General features: G+C 40.1%; 1 protein-coding gene across 2 annotated transcripts; it reads right to left on the reverse strand.

The window, feature by feature from the left end:
* Positions 1–1,300: 1,300 nt before the first annotated feature.
* LONRF3 (LON peptidase N-terminal domain and ring finger 3) lies at positions 1,301–20,872 on the reverse strand. Of its 2 annotated transcripts, XM_069867725.1 has the most exons (12): positions 20,267–20,870; positions 19,677–19,795; positions 18,951–19,073; positions 16,671–16,826; positions 15,083–15,326; positions 14,380–14,470; positions 10,997–11,111; positions 10,443–10,564; positions 9,634–9,792; positions 8,442–8,604; positions 7,461–7,610; positions 1,301–6,745 (listed from the first exon to the last, which is right to left on the reverse strand). In XM_069867725.1, exons 1-12 carry the CDS (start codon positions 20,853–20,855, stop codon positions 6,587–6,589), a joined length of 2,190 nt encoding a protein of 729 aa, XP_069723826.1. In that variant the 5' UTR covers positions 20,856–20,870; the 3' UTR covers positions 1,301–6,586. The 2 variants fall into 2 exon arrangements, with proteins under 2 accessions (XP_069723826.1, XP_069723827.1); XM_069867726.1 differs by lacking the exon at positions 16,671–16,826 and having other exon boundaries at positions 20,267–20,872.
* Positions 20,873–20,993: the final 121 nt, after the last annotated feature.

Here is a 20,993-nt window from a genome sequence, read left to right on the forward strand (position 1 = left end):
TGTGGCACAGTCCTGATCCAGCTCCCCAGGAAGGCAGCGCAGGTCTTAGGGAACTGTGCAGGGAAGTAAAGGGTGACTGGAGTAAGTAGTTTCCCTTGAACTGCTTTCCATGATAGAGAGCAGTAGCACTTTTTGATGATCATTTTAATATGAAACATTATATAAGTGTAGATGACTTTAGACTACTTCAAATATGATTTGAATAAATCCATGTGGGTACACTGTTATTATAAAATGAGAACACAGTGAACAAGCAGCAGGGAAATAATTTGCTATCCTATATTTGATTTAATTTTCTTTATCTCCACCTAAACCCCACTTTTTAATAACCATTCTAAAAGCTCTCAGAACTAATATAATGAATTAAAAGGAATAGCTTAAATCAACATGTTCCCAAGCAAAGCTTCAGCTTTGACTATTTACTGCTTCTTGATGGAAAAGCATTTCAGCCAGAACATTTCCTCTACTCTGATGCAAACGTACTTTGTTACAGTGAACAGCAGTCTTGACATAATTAGTTGCTGCCTTACCATATACAGTCCTAGTTAGTGCCCCGGATTCTAAAATAAATACAGGGCCTGAACAGCCTTATGTAAGAGAGCAGTGAGCCGATCTCCGAGAGCGGGATTGCCTGGGACTTGTGCAGCAAGTCACAACTGTACCACATCTTGCTTAAATAACAAGTCATAGGAAGCAGCCCAGACACAGGCAACTTCTGGCAACTCTTACACCTTTTTAGTGGATTACAGCGAGGGAGTCATTCCTCTCAGTGTTAGGTTAACATATAAAGCTGTTCTCCCAATTTTTCTATGAGGTTGAGGATTCTGAAAATCTCATGGAATTTCTTGTTAAGGGGTCTTTCACTGCAAACAGTCTTTTCATTGCCTCACAGCCATAGCTGAAAAGCAGGTAGGCCTCATGCCTGCTTGAGACTGTAAACAAAAAGGTATCCTTTATAGTTTTAAATCACAGAACCTATAAGGCAAACAGTAATGCATGAGAGGTACTCAAGTCCAAAGGATTGCATGGCAGGCAGTGCTGTAACCCAGGCTCTCTTCCCTTCCCGCTATTCTTACTTTGCTACAGCAGAGAAGGGGGGGGGGGAAAAAGCACTTGCTGTCCTTTGCGGAGTATGAGGTTTGGACAACTATTTATGTGGGTTGGTTCCTTCACCTCAGATGATGTTATGTGACTGCAGCATCTAAGATTTGTTCTTTGTGCCTTTTTCCAAAACACCTAAAACGCAGCTCATGTGTCATGTTTGTTCACCACTGTAGTTCTTTGTTATGCAAGCCAAAGAGAAAAGAACACAAAAATTTTAATTAGCAAACAACTCTCCACACAGACTTTGTTGGTACAACATAGTTATAAGTACATCTACAAACACATACAGGTTCTTTGGACTATGATTTTTGTAAAATATATTTTATATGACAATGTGAACAAATCTGGAAAAAACAAATTACTTCAACCATATGTAGAGGTAGCTGAACAGTTCTCTGTTCAGTGATATGAGAGTATAACTTCAGTTTCATTTCAAGTTTGTTACAGTGCACAAAAGGATGTTTTACAAACAAATGGAATATACAAGTCCACAAAGAACTTTTTATTTAAAATGGCTTGATAGATATATTTCTGGCACTCTTGTAATCACATAGCCTGATGGACTTAAATTGGACTAATATATGGTGCCAAATTAAGACATCTTACACAGATAAGTCTTGCCCCTCATTTTTGTACTTCTCCCATTCCTCTCTAGGGAATTATAGAAGCTATTACATTGTTTTTGCTACACTTCTGCTCTGTAAACCTTTGTTCTGCAAATTGAATGTAAAGATTTAAAGGTGCATATGTTTATAGTTATAAAATATATGGCTATGACTCTATTAAAAAGCTCAAGAATGGCAATAACAGAATACAGGCACTTCTATGTGAGGGTTACTTTAGACCTTATGGAACTCCAACATTAGTAAGCACTTCACACGATACCTGGCCTGGATGAGTAAGTCAATGTAATAGTTCAGGTTTTCATTATCCACCATTTTAATCCTGTCTAAGCAGATTAGTTTCTTGTACTCAGACAATATTTATTTAACAGAGTGTTTCAAAATAGTGACTTTGCTGAAACTACCATTTTTCTGTAGCTGTAAGACTTCCAGGGCTGTAGTATGCTTTGGAACAAACTCCAGGTGACCAGATGCTACACTGCAAGCCACACCAGCTACAAGTTTAGTCGTGAAGCTAACAAATGAAAACTAAGCAGGGGCTGAATTCATCTGACGTAGGACTCAGGGGACTGGGAGCACTGCCCCAGATGCATAGACCTCCACTGGGTTTTTGTATGCAAAAACCTGTGGTTAACTTACACATTTTTAAAATAAGAGTTTGTGAACATGTTCTCTATTCCAACACACTGCATTTAAATATAACTGCTCTCTCTCATTAATTTAAACACCAGTAAAACTTCAGCACCAAGTAGCAATCATTAAAAGCCTATCTAAAACAAAACTTCATTCTATAAAGTTCTTTCTCTAACACACAGATTAAGCCAGACCTGCTACATCCAAATCCCCATGATTATTTTAAACTGAAGAAAAAAAATTATCTTTGGATTAAGAAATCCATATTTTAGGTGTTCTGTTAATAACAGGACAAAAACAGGCCAAGCAGTAGCTCAGCCATTCAGCAGGACAACTGGCATCTGTTATTGCTACAAACTAATGTAAGATAAGGTATCAGCTCTTGGAATTAAGAAAAATAATGAAAGAGGAACTTTTACAACTAACACCATATTGTCACTTAAGACTTAGCATGATAAGGGCTCACCACCCCAGTGATTCACCACTCCATCATTTCACTGTTAGCACTACTGAACTACTTCCCACAGCTGTGTCCAAGTTCCCTGTCAGGTTTGACAGGTCTTCCTGCTTAATCCAGTCCCATCTCAGGTTTTCTTTCGATCAGCTACTTTCATGGAAACATCTCCCCTTAAGCTATTGCTTAAACAAAGGAGCATGTAAGACAAAGCAATGCTATTTTGAATGTCATAAGTGTTTATAGACAAGAATGAAAAATTATTACATCCTTCAGAAAACTTTTCTGATGGTGTTTTTAATTAGAAGCCATATAATGTACCTATACAGAGATTTGGAAAGGTGGTACACCCAGCCTTCGATAATGATTTCAATGCATCTTATTAAATACTTCATTCTGAGAAAAGTGAAGAGACTTCAAACTCACCAAACCATCTTACAAGTGCAAGTCTAAAACTTTCAAGAAGTCTCTCGGAGACATTTACCCCGTAATACTCCCCAGGAGCCCAAAACTTAGTCCCTTACACTTCGATCTATTCTTGACTTTCCCCTCCTCCCTCATCACAGAAGACTTGCTGTTTGCATTTTCCTGGTTTGTTTTTTTTTTTCCTTCCCCTAAAGGGGGGCTGATCACATTTCCTTGGAATTAAAAATATTTCTATTGAAATAGTGTTCCTATTGATTTTAGTATTCCTAACTATGCATTACTCTTACCCTCAAGAACTAAGATTAATCAATACTTCTGGCCACAAAGGAAATGCAAGTTTGAGTGGTTATTTTAATAGATCTGCAAAAGGATGACTGAGTTAAATACCTAGGAAAACACGAGAAGCTCAAAACACTCCACCTATTTTACCTCTCAGTACTTTCTCTGATCAGTGCTGTTTCCGTACCTAAAGTGAAGGCGTTTTTAGATCTGTTCAGCTGTTTATTCATACCTTGTACTACTCAATGCAACTGGAAAAACTAGAAGACTTTTTGGTTTGTAAACCCATTACTAAACTTCTGTCTCAACTCACCACCCTAGGCTAAGGCTACTCTTCGGCCAGTTTTCCTGGATAGGATTGGGTCTTCCAGCAAATCTCTTTCTCAATAGTTCAATTCTGATGGACTTAGCAGACTTTCTAGGATGTGTGGCCACAGAGCAGTCCCAGACAGAAAACCACCATCCACGTACAGGTGAACTTTCTTGAAGTGTTTTAGTTGCATGGAAGCAGATCAACTGTAAGCATGACCTGCAGTAGGTCCACTGTTTCCAGGCTGCAACAAGTGCACTGTGTGTTCATGAGTGCGTGTACACATTTCTGCTTCGGAAATTCTGGCAGCTTAACTCAAGGCGAATAAGAGAGACAATATTCACTTGTAAAATAAAGTGCCAATTCCATGCCAGTTCCTGAATCAACAAAATAGGCAGAATATGAGTATGTAGAAGATGTAGCATGCAGGCAAAAAAATCCAGTATCAGTGAGAAAACAGCATAAATAGATTTTTAAGGTCCTTTTCTCACAGATACAAGGAACAGAGTGACAGCTTATTTCTATGGGAGCAATATGGGCCCCTCATGTTATGTGATAATACATAATGGTTTAAGGAAGAATTGCATTGATGCAGCTTCAATTCCACACAAGTAGAAATCACTTTGTTGCTGACTTATGTAAACTCTCAGCCACCATACGCTTGTTATTGTTCAGAACATGGATGTATTTCTGTACACTGTTCACAAAGAAGCATGTAAAGGATTGTCTGTGGAAGCGCAGCAATCTAACAGCATGGAAACAAGCTGTAGCATTTCTAGAGTAGCTCAATGCAAACACAGGATACGCAGCCCATTTGCATCACAAGACTGAAACATGTTTGTCTTCCATTGGTTTCTTTGCTACCCTTATGGAAAAGTTCTATAGAATTTAATGAAAGGAGGAACAAAGGTAATTTCATAGAATCTTAACAGTATGAAAATTACTCTTTAATAAATATTTCTGATGAGATGATGGTGGAAAAACACATAGAAAACTGACATTAAATTCTACTGCATTTTTCCATAAAGGCATGGAATGGCAAACAGCACTATCCTGGGTAAAAATAAGAAGGAAATATGTAGCATTCCACAATATTTTCAATTCAGTCTATTTTTTTTCACTGAAAAGTAAACCAGTAGCTTAGAATAAAAGGCCCAGTCCTGCTCACATTGAAATCAGTGAAAAATCAAAGTCAGATGGAAGCAAGATCAGTCCCAGAAATTGGTACACTGAAAGGAATAAAAGCAGCAAAACAAGTAAATGAACTGCTGATTTATAGAAAAAAAAAGCCAAGATACTTCTTGTTTCTACCCTATTTTTACATGCTTTGTAGCTAGAAGTATTCATGCTAAAATTCGCTTGTTCCTGGGGAGTTAACTATTACTGGCAACACTACCCAGTCTCTTAAGAGAAGTTCAGTGACTGGGTAGAGATTTGAAGCTAACAAACCTGAAGATTGGGTTGAAATAAATAGCATTTATTACAACATATTCCTTCTTGTGTGACAAACTGCCACCCAAGTCCTGCAGTTCAAATAAGTCCCCCGTCCACGTACACACTTCAAAGCCAAATCCCACCAAACAATTAAAGAGAAAAAGAAGAAATAAAACTATCTTAACAGCAACAAGAGTTGATGTAGAAAACTAAGTCTGTGTAGTAACCTACAATAAAATGATATCAGTACTTAGTCTTCTTTTAGGAGAAGTCACTTTTCATGTATCGGGGCTCTTTCTTTGCAGTTGTTTGTAGCTGTTATCCCTTCTTGCAAGAAAGAGTGCAGATAGAAATTCAACTCCTAATTATTCTCTCTTCTGTGAAAAATTAAGGGATCCTTCTGTCACCACGGACATCAACTGATCAACACTTCATTTTAGTCAAGCACTTAAACACTCATGCTTAAGATTAAGCATGTGCTCGACAGTTGTGGTATTGGGAACCTAGCTGCAAGCATAGGATAAACCTTCCAGCAATTGTGCTTGCATTCTCCCAGACATAATCTATGTATTCAAAGACTTCATGGCAGGCTGTTTCAGAGGAAGAAGGAGGAAAGGGGGAGAAATCCTTCTTAGGCTACAGTGGAACTGGGGATAAGTAGAAAAACATTCAAAGTATTTGAACACAAATATCTGAAAAATTACCAAGGCAGTTGCTTGTGCACTGCTAGGATCATCATTTTGCCCCAGTCATACATACGGGGTAAAAACACTAAATAAATAGAGCAGCTCACTTTCCTTTAGAGAATGAACACAAATAATATACATTGAGACAAAATTCATAGTGCAAAAATAAATTATCAAACGGAAGTTGTGAACATTATTTTACACAATGCTATATAAAACCTGAACCATTTGGAATAAAAGACTTTGCAGTTCACTGAAATAATGCATTAACGTTATTATTTCTGCTTCACATTAAACTGCACAGTTTATCCTTTATCCACTAAAAAAATAAAAATAAAATAAATTAAAAAACCTCTTAAGCTTTTTAAAAGGTTTATGGCAAACAAGATCACTTTGTTCTATCACATTTGTTATTAATTTAACAGTGCAGTGATTGAATAATCATCTCAGAGTTCCAAATGGAAACTATTGAAGTATCCATAAACATCCCTTGCTCTTTATAACTTTTTTCTTTGAAATTCAGGCTTGAAATATCCTGACACCCAAATCTGTAAGACGTTATTGCAGTTAAATGAAGTTACAAGAGACAGTCTACAGTCAAGTACTGTGGGAGACTTCACAGCTCTCCTTCTCACCATCACCGCGATCGGGTACGAGACATGAATGTAAGGACACGTCTGATGCCATTCAAGCGGTCTTTGAGGGATTTCATGGCAAGGAAAGGGAGCTGAGCTCTGTTCTCCAGTGGAAGGACAGCTAGGACCCACCAGCACCAGGCTGGCCCATTCGGGTTGGCCTGCAGTAAGCGGGGGGAGCAGGAAGAAAAAAAAAGAAGTTAAGACACATATAGAAGGTTTTGTTTTTGAAGACTTGATTTTGAAAACATAGTACATTGCTATCAATCTAGCAAGCAGGCACTTCATTGCCAACCTAACGGCTTATTACATGTTGGCTCGAAATAAATTACAACCAAGTTGCAACTTTCCTAAAAATAGGATGTTGAAGGCAGAAGTGAGATGCATCTCTATTTCCAGTAACTGTTTATAGGTTAGGCCTTCTGGATTTTTTTCCTCCCATGTTATTGACCCAGTTCTTTGGGATACCCGATTCCCTACTTCATACTTAATAGTACTACTTCATATTTAGTTTCTGTTATGTTCTGTTATTTTAGGATTCTTTAAATTTGCTATACTTGAACTACAGTACCAAGTTTCCTCATGTCCATTTTCTCTCACTCATTTAATTGGGGGAATAGGCAAAAAGGCATCTAAGTGTTCTGGGATTTCTACAGCTCAATAACTAGGCTCAGGATGTTACCAACATGAAATATAAGCTCTTTGTTGGCAACTGTGCTACCACTGGTATACGGCAACGTAACTTAGAACCTTTGTGTATGCAGGGTAAGTGAAGAGTATTTTTATTTTCATCATAAAAGACAATGTTTCCTAGCTTATCAGATATCCCTGCTATGTCTGACTCTCAAAGTTACATAAGCCACTGATTCTGGATACCTGTGGGTCTGGGTCCTTAGCTGGCATTGGACCAAAATGACTGAGAATTCGGCTTTTGAGTGCTTGCTTGAGGGAGTTAAACCACATGTATGCCTGATCATAGACAGAGTCATGAAGAACAAGTAATGCAGCATACTCTTGTCCTTGCACCTGAAGTGAGTAAAAAGAGGAGGGAGGTTACAATTAGTTCAGTCTGCAGGTTGGGGAAGGCACAACACGAATTTTTAGTATTTCTGGCAGTGGGTAGAAGAATAGAGGCTGTTCTGGGATAAGTCCTGAAAACTAGTTTCGTCATGTTCATGCCCTTCTGCCCCCCACCCCTCCCCCAGACCCCACCTATCAATTTCTTTACTTCCTTACCCTATACTCTAAACCAAAGGTACTTTATTTGCAGAACAAGCACTTTCTGGATTTCTATATAAAAAACGTTTATGTAAATACCACACAACACAGAAAAGATTATGCAAAGCTTTTTTAAAAAAAGCAGCTCCTCAGAATAGACATTATATCTTTCCATTGTATACCACCAAAAGCTCATACATCACCCAGAATACTTTGACTGCCTACTTTTTTTAAAGAATTAGCATAAATCATTTTGAAGGTGTAGTGGACCTGATCCTTCTTTTTCTTACCAGAGCAGGAGTTTCCTAATTGTTACCCAAAGGGGAGTTTTCTGATTGGCTTCCATGGAAATGAGAGCAGATTCCCCATCCCACTCCCTTATAAACTCCAGTTATTCTGTCTAGAAAAGGGGTAGGATCTCATCCTTCTTTCTGTCTTCTACTAAAAACCTCTAAGAAAAACATTCTTCAGAATATAGCCAGTGTGTGCATGCTTGTGGTAATTGTTCCACATCTTTAACCATGAGTACTTAGTATCTTGGTTAACTAGAAACTGTCTACAAAAAAGGGACTCTCTGAAAACATATGCGCTTAGTATTTCACATGTAGTACAGTTGAAACGCTTCACTTCTAAATTCACCTTTTGATCCTCAATGTACTCAATATCTGCTGTGTTGTAGCCATCTCGCTGGCTGTGCTGTATCACCTTAAATCTCCTCTTTCCAATGCTGTCTACAACAGACCGGCCATCAGCAAAGAATTCAACATTTCTTATCTCCAGAATGCAGCCATAGTCTGCAAACCTATTGAAATCAGAACAAAAGCAAGTAAACAAGTCTTATTCTCTCCACCCTTAACTCCACAGAACCACCATACAAGCCAGTCCCTACCACAAAGGTATTTACCAGTGTCAGCTCATTTCTATTGTTCACAGCACTGACCTGCTGTGGCTCAGATTATTCAACGATTGTTTTCAATACTATCAGGAAGATTCAGGCTGTCTAATCTGGTTAACACTAACGGCATGTTTTGGAATACAGAGAACATATTATGAAATTGGAAGTTATACAGTTCAGAATCACACTCTCTGTAATTCTAATGTGTTCATTCATTGTAGAAAAACAAGAACACTTCAGAGTATTAAAATTATGAAAGCACCATGAAATTCTATACAGAAAAAGTTTCCCCACAATTTCAGCAGGTTTTACTTCATAGGTGTGATTGTTGTGTACATCATACTTCTTATGGCACATACGTACCCTGTAGGGATACACCATAAAAAGAAAGGAGGAAAGCTAAATATAGAGGCAGACATTAAGGTCGTATTGCTTAAGACTGACTCAAGTTAAGTGCCCAGCCAGTCCTTATGAAGGTCCTATTTTACCAGTGCAGTCTCCACTATATTTAGAACAGCCAGGATATAAATGTATCCCAATACTGTAGCTATTCTTGTCATAATTAAAAAAAAATCCTCTACACACACCTTACTGCCATTTCAACTTGATTTCTTGTGGCAAAACATTTAATAGAGCTCAAGACTGTAGAAAATACACTTTTTCCATGTATTACAAAGGGTCTGCAGCTCACCTTCATATAATACACACTAGCTATGGGTGTTTCAAGAAAAACAGGCAGTCATGTTAGTCAGAATTTAAGTGCTCAAGAGAAACGTCATTCTTCTCCATGTCTTTAACCAGCACGATTAGGAAGAAACCTTAGCTATGAGTTTCCCAGTAGATATTACAGCCATGGACCTTTCTGCATCTCTCCAAAGAGACTTGCTCCAGGCTAAGTGGGGTAGATCACACAGTTCGAGCACACTGCACACTCACCCCTTCACAGGGTCACTGATGCACATCCCAAATTGTTTGGTGCCAGTCTCCATGCACCTTCGAATCATCAGTCGGTAACATGGCTCAAAGATGTGCAAAGGGCATGGGACTGTAGGATAAGCCATTGTGCAGACAAAGATAGGAACATTCTTATTTAGGCTGCAAGAAAGAAAGGACAAATCATGTATGACTTTTTAGCAAGCTACTGCCAAGGCATAAAATATGTATTTTATGCAATAACATTCTTTACAATTATTATACCTGTAAATAGAAATTAAAACATCAAAATTCTCAATGGAGTAAGTAAAAACTAAAGTTATTTTCCTCCTAAAATTGCTAGTTGACTAGGTATTATGGAAAGCGATATACCACTTACCAGCAGAATTCTTAGTTGTGCTTTCTGGTTTTGCTAGTCAGAGCATTAATGCATCTCCATTATTGGTTTCTTTTACTTCATTTTCTTTAATCCAATTCCTTCCCTACCCAGTACATTCCTACCCCGAGCTGCTGAGACTACTTCCACCCACTGTATCACTCTACGGCTTTCATGGAGGGACACTGAAAGCAACCGCACTTATACCTTGCTTATAAAGCAACCTCCTGGCTTGCTTTCTTATTGTTTAGCACAGCATTCAGTTCTCATGCTAACTCAAAACACTTTCACCTGGACCCTGTTCTCTTTGAAATCAGGATACTGAGAAAGAAGCTACTTTGTCAGCATCTTTGCTGCACTCCACAGCAGCAGGAGCCATTCATCAGCTAGCAGCAGCAGTATAAAAGACTGGATTTTACATAAATGGATTACATACTTGGATAGCTCTGCTATTTCCTCTTCATAAATCTTTCTTCTCTCTGTGAGTTCCTCTGGAAGATACCTTGCTATTAACTCCTCCATTAGTACTGTCTTACAGTATTTCCTCATAGCCAAGCACTGCAGTAAAGAAACACACACAAGCAGTTACACACAATGCCCAGCATTTCAAAGATTATGGTGCCCATGCACAAGGCAGTCATTGGTCAGCTCTGGTTTCTTATGTCTATAGCAAAAAAAAAAAAGATCTTTTAACCTTGCACTGCCACTGAATAGTTGTTTATTGAACTATTCCCTATGTTATGGGCATTAACTTGGACAATCTCTAGACGATTTCCCTTCTCAGATTTTCCAAGTACATGGCTGTCTCTAAGGTAGAGACTATCCGTGCTTTCTAAGTCATAAGGGCACTTAAGAAAAATGTGATTATTTTTACTCTTTTTAAGTTACATAGTATTTCTCTTAAGTTGGGAAACAAAATGTTTCTGAAGGTGCTGCTTGATCCTGTCCTGTGCCCTTGAATTTGTGCTGAGAAAATCCAAGCATCATTACCTCTGAGAGCCCTTCCTTGCACAGGGGACATTTTGGGTTGTGATCCAGGCATCTCTCAAGACATTTGAGACAGAAGGTGTGTCCGCAAGGTGTAGTGACAGGTTCATAGAAGAGCCTGGATTGGAAAAATCCAAAACAAAAGACAACAATATCGTGTACCCAAGTAAAAACAGCAGCTGTTACAAAAATAGCTGTAGTCACTCACTAATTTAACTACTGACTACTCCAGGGATAAAGTTGTTCCTCGCTTTGTTTTTTCAACCAACTTTTGTATTTATTCAGCTTACAGACTTACATAATACTACCTGAAACGAAAGGTAGCCCATAAACTCTGATTATGCGAGGAAGAATATTGCTACTGACTTCCAACAAGCCAGGATTAAATTTTCCTCTACGTGAGCAATAAATAGAAGCATAACTCAGACCGACTTTTTTCCTAATGAAATTGAGCAATACTTGCACAACTATTGCTGTGGAAATCATGTGATTACTTGTGTGTGTAAAGCTAGGCACTAAATAGCTGCATGCAGTAAGAGCCCACATAATGAGTGCAATACACACACAGTGTATTGCCAACTTTGAAGTGGAGTGGGAAAGCAGTTTTGTTATAACAGACAGTTTTCAACCTTGAAGTAACTACTTCTATGGAAAATAAGTGACATCAGGTTAATGTTTTGTAAAGGAAAAAAGATAAAACCTAAGGCCAAGTCTTCTAAATATCATAATATCTAATCTTCACCCATTTCAAGTAACTCTTGTGACCCTTATTTTCACGTCAGGATTTTTGACTTCATTATGATTATGTGATATTGTGAAGTGCTGTTTCCTTGCCAATAATGACTTTAAAGAGTTGTAAATTATACTGAAGGTTTTTTTAATAGAAAATGTTCAAAACTACCCCTTAAGTTGTTTAGCATGTACTATATATTACAACATAATGTCTTAGCATTCTAGGGTCTCAAATATTAGTCCACTTATAATTTAAATGAATTAGTGTACTTTAAAATATCAGCTTATCAAAGCAGCACACCAAGTTCTATTAAACATGTGAAAATTATAAGTACGTAAACCCACATTTATTGTCATCTTGTTAAAGATTATTGTATTTAAGTAGATAACTGGCCCTTAAAAAGATTGCCATAGCCAGTTTATTAAATGTCATTAGTTACTATAAATATTGACATTTAAGCAAGGGAACATAGGAAGAAGTATCAAAAATACCACACCGATCTTATTGCAGCTTGACCATATAACTGAAAACCCCTGTTAGTTGTTTACTGAACAGAAACCTCATCACTCTGAGAAACCTTATTGGTCTGAACTATGTAAAATACCGAATTCTACAATATGTTTCGGCAAGAACTGGTTTGCATACGTAGCTATTTCGTAGCCTCTCTCAATCTGAAGTGTTAACACAAAGACAAGAAATTCCTGATTAAGTGCCTGATTCTGCTCTAGTGCTTACTGAAAGCCAGCAGCAGCTCTTCCCTAACAACTTTAAGAGGACCTGGACCAAACCTCATGACTTCCAGAAAGAAGCACTACACATCACAATTTCTCATGACATTGCTTTAAGCCACTGTAACAGCAGAAATTAAATACTCCCTCCTACTAATGACACTCCTTCATCTCTCACCAGTACATTGCTTTGACTATTATTTTCCATTGCTGCTGGAGTGAAATGTAGATCAGTAACACTTTGGCCACTCCATCAGACAAATAGGTTAATAACAGCTCCTGTAGTTAATTGTGAACAGGTCAGTAGGTTACTAGGTAATTAGTCCAGAGTATCTCAAGATCCAAATCCCTAAAATACTTCTGAGGAACATAGCTGGAAATAATTACAATCAATCTACAGTAACAGCAAGAAAAAGATCTTGTGACAGCTTCCCTTTATACAAGCTTTCATTGCTCCCATGACATGAAAAAGCTAACATGCTTTTAGATGCAAAGCCTGCGTTTGTGATTGCAATTACAAGATCAGCATCAACATCCTCTATACTGTAAAGGAACCAGCAATCCTTGAGCTAATTACTTTACAAATCTATTGTAGTCTGGCTGTTTCTGATTTGAAAGAGAGGACAATGAACTTGGCCTAATTAATTTTATTAAAAATACCTGAAAAATGTTTTGTGGACATAATCAGACACATTAAAACCAGCTAAGACCAGTTGTGTGGCTTTCTGTTGGAGGAAAGTTCTGCTCTTAGTATCAAATGTTTTGACAGCTGTATAAACTTTGGGAGCCTGTTTCAGCTGTAGACAGAGGGACAGGATTTATTCCAAGCAGAAGAGAATCAAACAAAGCTGTTGTTCTCCAAAGGTTTCAGTTTTAAATAAATTGCAGCCCCCTCCTCAGTAAACAAACAGCACAACAAAGCAAGTCCGTATTTCTCCAGGCACAAGCCTTCAGAAATAAATCCAGAAAGAGTCACCATCCCTGAAGGCATTTAAAAGACGGGTGGATGAGATGCTGAGGGGCATGGTTTAGTGGTTGGTAGGAATGGTTGGACTCGATGATCCTGGGGGTCTTTTCCAACCTAGTGATTCTGTGAGGCCTTTTGCTAGTTAAGAATTCAGAATATAGTAGAAAACTAACCCCAGTATACCTTATTGATAAATCTGGGTAATTAAAAAGAAACTGAAACAACACTGACCACAGAGGTCGAGACCCCTGTGAAACACCCTCCCAATGTTTCCTTCTAAAAAGTCAGTAACTAAACACCACACATTTGCTGAAATTAAAGTGTTCTAACAAAACAAATAACAAGGTGTAGTTGACAACTCTGTTTTCATCAAGTCAATGCTGTTCTCAAGAATAACTCTTATTTAACTGGAAGAAGTTGGCCTCAAGGGAGTGTAGTGATGGCCTTACTACACTAAGGAACACATCTCTCAAGGAGGAAAAAACAGAGGAAAAAAACACGCTCTTGCTTTCTTGCAAAACCCTCATAGTACAATAACAGCAACACAGTATTTTACACAGCAACTTAGAATATTCCTAGGATGTGGCCTCTTTAGCTATTTTGTGCATTATGTAACATCATACACAGCTCTACAAATTCCAAAGGACAAACCGTGATTTTGTGCACTGTGTGTGTGAGGGGGTGGGTGCGTGTAAGCAGTCAGATTTCCCAGACACCTTCACTAACACACTTAACCCTCACATGACTATGTCCTTCCCCAAGAGCAGAGCAAATAGTCCCTTTTCATCAATGGCGTTCAGAACCAAGGGTCTAGATATGCATCACTGGAGTAACAATTATGATAATAGTTTAAAGTCAGATGAAAAACAAGTACTGAGGAAGCTAGAAAATCTCTACATCATAAAAGGAAAAGATGGGTCTTAAAAGCTAAAGACATCCACAAGAAAACAATCAATACCTCATACACAGGGAGCAGTCCAAATCTGATGGATCCACAAATTCAAATGGAATATCTTGCCCAGTAATATTCCCCTTAGTATCAGCTGTATCTGTTAATTAAAAAAATATATTATAATGTGATCAAAGAGAACTACATAGACACAACAGTATTCTGTGTATCTACAAGCAGGACCCAATATTTAAAATGCACAGTGTATTTACTTGAAGTTACTGAACTATTAACCATCATTGCAATAATCTCTATGCAAAGCATCAAATTCAGCTTTCACACACCTCATACCTGCCTTTAATTCTGGGGACACTAACAGAAGGCTGAATTCAGCCTGGCATTAAGAATTAATGTCAAAACATTTTCATTAGTGTTGGAAGTCTAAAGTGGGACAAACTATTCTGTCATAACATCATAAGTACATCCCACAGCATGAAAAACAAGACCATATATCATGAACAAACAGAATTTATGCTTTTAAACAAGCCTTCTTTGATTGATTCAGAAAGCACTAAAAGCATGCGTGACATTGATGTTTCTGGAAGGATAAACAAGCTGATGAGCAAACACTTGACCCATCCTTCTCAGCCCCCTTTTTAGATTTTTAGCCAAAGCATAATTCAGATACTCTTCCTCTAAGTTTCCACGTAGAGGTAGTAGTTTGCACTGTTAGCAACGCCATGGAATTTATCCTGTACATAGTTAAGCATACCTTTCTTCATCAGTTTGCAGGGTACCTCAGCATCTCGCATCTCCTCTGGGCAGCACTTCCTTTTCAGGAGGCTGCACTTCTCAGAAATGAGAAGAGCAGACTCTGGCACGGACGTGAGTTTGTTCTCCTCCTCTGAGCAGTCCTTTTTGCTCTCTGCTATTTGTATAGGTGTCCTCAAACTACCAGAAGTAGTTACATTTGGTTCTTCTTGAATGGGACAACCCTTTTTCTGTTCCACATTTGCCTGTGTGAAGAGAGGATTGACATAAGATCAATCTTCAAACTACTTGGCTAAGAAAAAGAAAACAAACCTGTCAATTCCTTAACATTCTGGATCACCAGGAAAGACTTGGTAGGTCAAGAAGCAACCGTTTGAGGATTGCTGTGTCAGGGCCCAATTTTAATGAAAAAAATCCCCAAACCTATATATACAAACTCTTCTCCACCTCGCCATGGCACTGAATTTTTTTTCAGCCCTTATGTGGGGCTTTATAGCTTGGTCATGAGACTTCAATCAGGCAGAACTGGCTAGATATCAAGCTAAATATATTGTTATCACTTAACCTATGGAAAAATGCATATTGTTTATATCATAAATGATGGTATCAACCATCAAAACAACCAAAACAGTGCAGGTTTATTTTAAGGAAGCAGTATAAACACACACAATTTGTAACAGAAAACACACAGAGCTTCCTTCAGCAGGACAGATTTCTTTCCGCAGGATAAAATGATCATTCTTTATCCCATATGGCTACAGAACTTGTAAACAGTCACTACAGGACATAACCTATCAGCTTGTCACATCAACTCCCCAGATGAACCCAAACGCACACACTGTGGAATGTGATCAGGAACTGTGGTGATGGCCAACATGCAGAAAGATGAATGAACTGTCCCTTGAATGACTTCATAAAACGATCATACAAAAGGATTTCTTTTCAGAATATCCTATTAGTCTTCCCAAAAGGCAATGTAACTGATTGTTCTTATGTTTGTAAAGACTAATGAAGTTCTATACACACAGTATAATCAAAATCTGTCCTCAGACTGCAGGCTGCAGTGATGCAGAAGTGGTCTTTACAAACCTGTGAATGTAAATGTCTACAGCCATTTACAAAACTATGGCTGTGAAACCAAACATATGGAGTAGCTAACATCTTATGCGGCTCTACAGTAACTTAAGCAGCGCACAGAATCTGAATGCAGGAGCATTTTGTCAACAACATCAGTTACAGTTCAAGCTGAAACTCTAGATTTTAGCATTCACAGCTTTTGAAGGCATCTCAATGTAGTGGGCCCTGTCCATTGCCAGCTACTTGGAATTGCTAAGGACAGTTACAGGAATAGTACCCACTCAATTCTGCCATAAAATTTATCAGAACAACAGAGGATTTCTATTAAAGAAAGTCATCACCAGATAAAGCGGCTTCTGTCAGTCAATATTGTTTTGTATGTTCTGATACTCCCTAAAAATCTAAGGAAGTGTATCCTGCTGTCTTCCAGAGGTGAAAAGGAGAGGCAGCTTCCCAATGTTAACATAAAACACGCAACAAATTAAGAACCACACATCAGACTTGATCTTTACCTTGAGCAACCTCTGTAGGTTATGGCTGGTGCCTCCAGATCCCACTGAATTTAGGAGATTCCCCTTTAATCTAGAGTGATGTGACAACAGCTGCAGGATATCGGGTAAGTGTTCCTGAGCATTTCCCGGGATGGGTGAAAACAAACTAAGTAGAAGCTGTGATATAAAACAGAACACTTCACTGCTTAGTTCCTTCCTTGCAACCTCTAAATGAAAAAGCAAGTAAGGGAATAGCTGAAAGAAGCATCCTTGATTTTGTTAAAACCATCTAAAGAGCCCTTTAGATGAGAGTAAAATCAAAAAGAAGTGCAAGAGCTAATGCAATACAAGCCAAACAGATAGCAAGAGACATTTGAGTTAAACAAGCCCATAGAGTTATTAGCCATTCTGTGATGTGACACATGCCTTTGTCCTCTTGTTCTGCACCCACAATTATTAATGTCTTTCTTAAATCTGTTTTTGCTGTACATCAGAAGCTCTCGGTGGAGTTTACTACTGAAAGCACTCATCTCACAGGCTTAATCCAAGTTCAGTTAAGTAAAGGTCTCCAATATTGTAAAACTATTTTTAATTCACTTATGTGAGAATACAAAAAAATGCAGGCAGTAGAAAAATGCTATTTCTTCATTTACTATCAGAAAATACGTGAATCTGATAGCAGCTTGAGGTCACATGTATGGCATGGACAATTATTTAAGAAAAGAAACAGCTGAATGAAAGAGTCACCTCAAAAACTAATTTTAACATACTACTGAGGTGATCCTGCTGATGCCTGAGGGAGCCACATGACAGCTATGATTTCTTTTTAAAGCCAAAAAGGATTCTACAGGATCACACTACGTCAAAACTAACACGGACAGACAAGCAGAACATCACAGCTGCACCTGAAGAATTTGGGAAAAATATAGTATGTCATTGTTATGCAAACAGCCTTGCAAGTGACCCAGTAGAATATTGCATCATGGATGAACTCTGTCTGATGAGTGCATGAGTAATTCTTTCAGTCATAAAAAGCCTAGTTTTTCTCAGAACATCACTGCTCAGAAATTAGGTGTCTTGGATAAGGCTATTTGGAGCCTGAATTTAGAAACATATCTGTTTTTTCCTATTCTTCGTGCTCTAATGCACGGGAAGTCTTGCAGCATGACTATGAGAACAAATAATGATATGATGACAGTGAAAGCCTGCATGGAACCCACTGGGAAAAAAACCTAACCAATCAAACCCCCCAAATATCAGTGACAAAAGACTCACAGGAGGTGGAAATCTCAACCATATACAAAAGGAGATAAAAATCTGATTGCACTGCAGCCACCCAGGTTACGCTCTCAGCTATCTTCATAAACAGTGGTTTAGTATAAGAATTCAGCTGTGCTTTTAGAAAGCCTTACGTACTGCAGCACACAAGCCCAAAAGCTCTCATCCCACCAGTGATGGGGAAAAGCATGAATGCACTGCCACAAAAGGTAATTTAGTACAAGGAAAACAGAAGTGTTCCATTTTTATTACTATAAAAGCTATCACTACAACCTTGAGCCTTTTAGCTACTACAACAAAAAAAGTGGTCAAATGTCAAAACACTGATTCACAGAAAATCAGAGGTTTGAGGGGTGTGCAAAACAGAACAGTCTTCACAAAAGCCATTTAAGAATCCAAGAAGCCCATCTCAGGCTGCTACTGGAAAAAAAGCCTCACTGCAGATCCATTTTGTGGCTCATTTAGTATTAACAATTATCAACCTCTAAAAACTATTTAAAAACACCTCTTCCTTTGTTGACTGGCTTGTTTTGTGCCTCCTTCACACAGTGATAGCGATCCTCGGCAGCAGGACTGGCAGTAGGAAGAGAGCTGCTGCTCCCAAGTGGAGTTTGATGGGTTCTGCGTGTTGTGTTCTGCCAGTCAAGGGCCTGACACAACATTCAGCAGTAACCCCTCTCTCATGCACTCGGTCACTGGAAATACACTGCCCAGCTAGGAGACAGATTAGAAACACTGCCCATAAGCTCTTGTGATTCCCTCTAGTCACAACTAATAATTCAGCTTTACTTCAAATTTGCTAGTGCTAATACCATAACTGTTCCACATAGTGCCTGCAAAGTGTGTTTTCTTGCTGCTTCCCCGTCTTCAAGAAAGCAATGCGCATAACTTGAGCCTGAACAACAGTCAGGGTATATCTCTCCATCTAGCTCTTTGAAGAAATGAGAAAGGAGGGAAAAGAGAAGAGAAATTCTTATCTTCCTTTATGAAAAGCCACCTAAAATAATGATTTGGGGAACTTACCTTTTGTGCCTCAGACTTGGCCGTCTTGTTCCCCGTATCTAGAGCAAGGCAGAATAGAAACTCTCGTAAAGCTTCTTCTGTTTTCCCCAGATTAGCTAATGCTTGTCCTTTCCTTAGGTGACCCTGAAATGAAACACATACCTAGCTGCAGGTTTTGTTTTGCTATGAGAACATGCAAGGAAACCAAGACAAAAGAAACACAAAAGATCTTTCTGGAGAAGAAAAAGTTAAGCAGGAAGAACCACTATAACCGTCTCTCATACCTAGACACCACCAGTATCTAGGCTTTTAACCACAACTGTCCTGAAAGCCTTTACAAGCAGAACTGGGGTATTCTATAACTCAAGCAAGCATAATTCTCACAGCAGCTGTGAGAGAAATCTACATATCTACAATTTTTCATAAAGAAATCTACTTCCCCTACAGGAATCTCTTAAGATAGTTGTTACATCCTTATAGAATGATATAAGCAGACCACTCCATTATTAAAGAGAGCTTATAAACTTGAGACGGGGTCAAAGACAACAGCATTACCTCACCCTCAGGATTATTACTCTCTTCTTTCATTCTAGGAAGCACAAGAACATCACAGTTAAATATCTAAGTGACAGGAGCCCAAGAAATTACAGGACTTGATTCAGCTGTCTGACCAAGCTAATGTTTTTTTTTCCTGCCAGGGCAGTATCAAACTTTTCAAAACAAAGTAGAACTGCAGTCAGAACTTACTTTCAACCAGTACGGCTGCAGCCTGCACGCTGTTTCTGCATCATGCAACGCATCCTCACAAGCTTTCAAAGTAGAGTTAATCTGCGACCGGTTGCTGTATAGTAAGTGGTCATTTGGAGCTGTAGGAAACAGAAAAAGTGGTTGATTCGTGTAAATTAAGTTAGTTATGTAAGTTTTATTATTTTTTTTTTCGTTTAAACCGCACGTCGGTGCTTCCAAGTTGTAGAAACCCACAGAACATCTAGTCTTTAAGTAAGTCTGGACTAACTGTGATCTGGAAACCTCTTCAGGCAACTCCAGACAAAATATCAGCACCGCCTTATATAACTGCGGGGCACATCGCATAAAAACACACCGAGCCCCTGGCCGAGGATCGATGGAGACGCACGGGGGGCGCGGGGAGCAGCGCCAGGGGGTGAGCAGCCAAGTTTTTAAGCGGTACGCGGCTCGAGGGGGGGAAAAAGGAACAAAAATCCCGCCGGTGGAGGCCGCGGTGCGGGCCCGGAGCTGCCCCCGCTTACACAACGGGCCGGACCCCGCCTTACGCAACCGCTGCTCCGCTGACCCAGATGCGCCCCGGGGGCCGTTACCTAGGCTGACCGCCTCGTTGTACTTCTGCAGGGCGGCTTGGAGCTTCTTCTCCTTGTACAAGAGGTTCCCTTCGTGCCGGAGCTGCGAAGCCTTCACCTGGCACGGGAACCACTTGGCCAGCAGGTTGCTGAGGATGACGTTGACCCGCAGGAGCTGCCCGGCGGCCGCGCCGCCCTCCTCCTTGCACAGGACGCACCGGGACCCGCCCGCCCGGTCCCTCTCCAGGCACTTTTTGCAGAACGTGTGTCCGCAAGGCAAGGAAACGGGCTCGAAGAGGAAGCCCTGGCATTTGCGGCACCCGAAGACGTCCCGGTCGCGGGGCTGCGGGGCGGGGGGCCCCTCCTTGAGACGGACGCTCCGCGCCAGGCACTCCACCAGCTTGTCGAGCTGCTCGGCCCGCAGCTGCCGGTGCCGGGACGCGAGCTGGTAGAGCGGCAGCGCCTCGTGCAGCCGCCCGCCGCCCGCCAGCGCCTCCGCCCGCCGCAGCAGCCCCTGCCACTCGGCCCCCTCGGCGCTCGGCGGGGCCCCGGCCGCCACCTGCAGCACCAGCCGCGGCTCCGGGCGCCGCTGCGGCAGGTGGGAGCCCATGGCCCGGCGGGGTTGAGCGGGAGAGGGGGGGAAGGGTTGGGGGGGGGGTTGAGGGGTGGGGGGGGGCGCGGGCGCGGCCCCGCCGGCCCCTCCTGCTGCTGCCGCCGCCCCGCGCCCGGGCGCCCCGCGCGCCGCCGC

This window comes from Phaenicophaeus curvirostris, chromosome 13, assembly GCF_032191515.1.
Source record: "Phaenicophaeus curvirostris isolate KB17595 chromosome 13, BPBGC_Pcur_1.0, whole genome shotgun sequence".
Classification (NCBI taxonomy): Eukaryota; Metazoa; Chordata; class Aves; order Cuculiformes; family Cuculidae; genus Phaenicophaeus; species Phaenicophaeus curvirostris.

Bases quoted from the DNA above. Each gene is read 5' to 3' on its own strand.
- LONRF3 (XM_069867725.1), bottom strand. From the start codon at position 20,855: ATGGGCTCCCACCTGCCGCAGCGGCGCCCGGAGCCGCGGCTGGTGCTG. The intron at 19,796-20,266 runs GTAACGGCCCCC...TGTTTCCTACAG, and splicing joins CAACGAGGCGGTCAGCCTAG to CTCCAAATGACCACTTACTA. The intron at 19,074-19,676 runs GTAAGTTCTGAC...GTTTCATTTCAG, and splicing joins TGCAGCCGTACTGGTTGAAA to GGTCACCTAAGGAAAGGACA.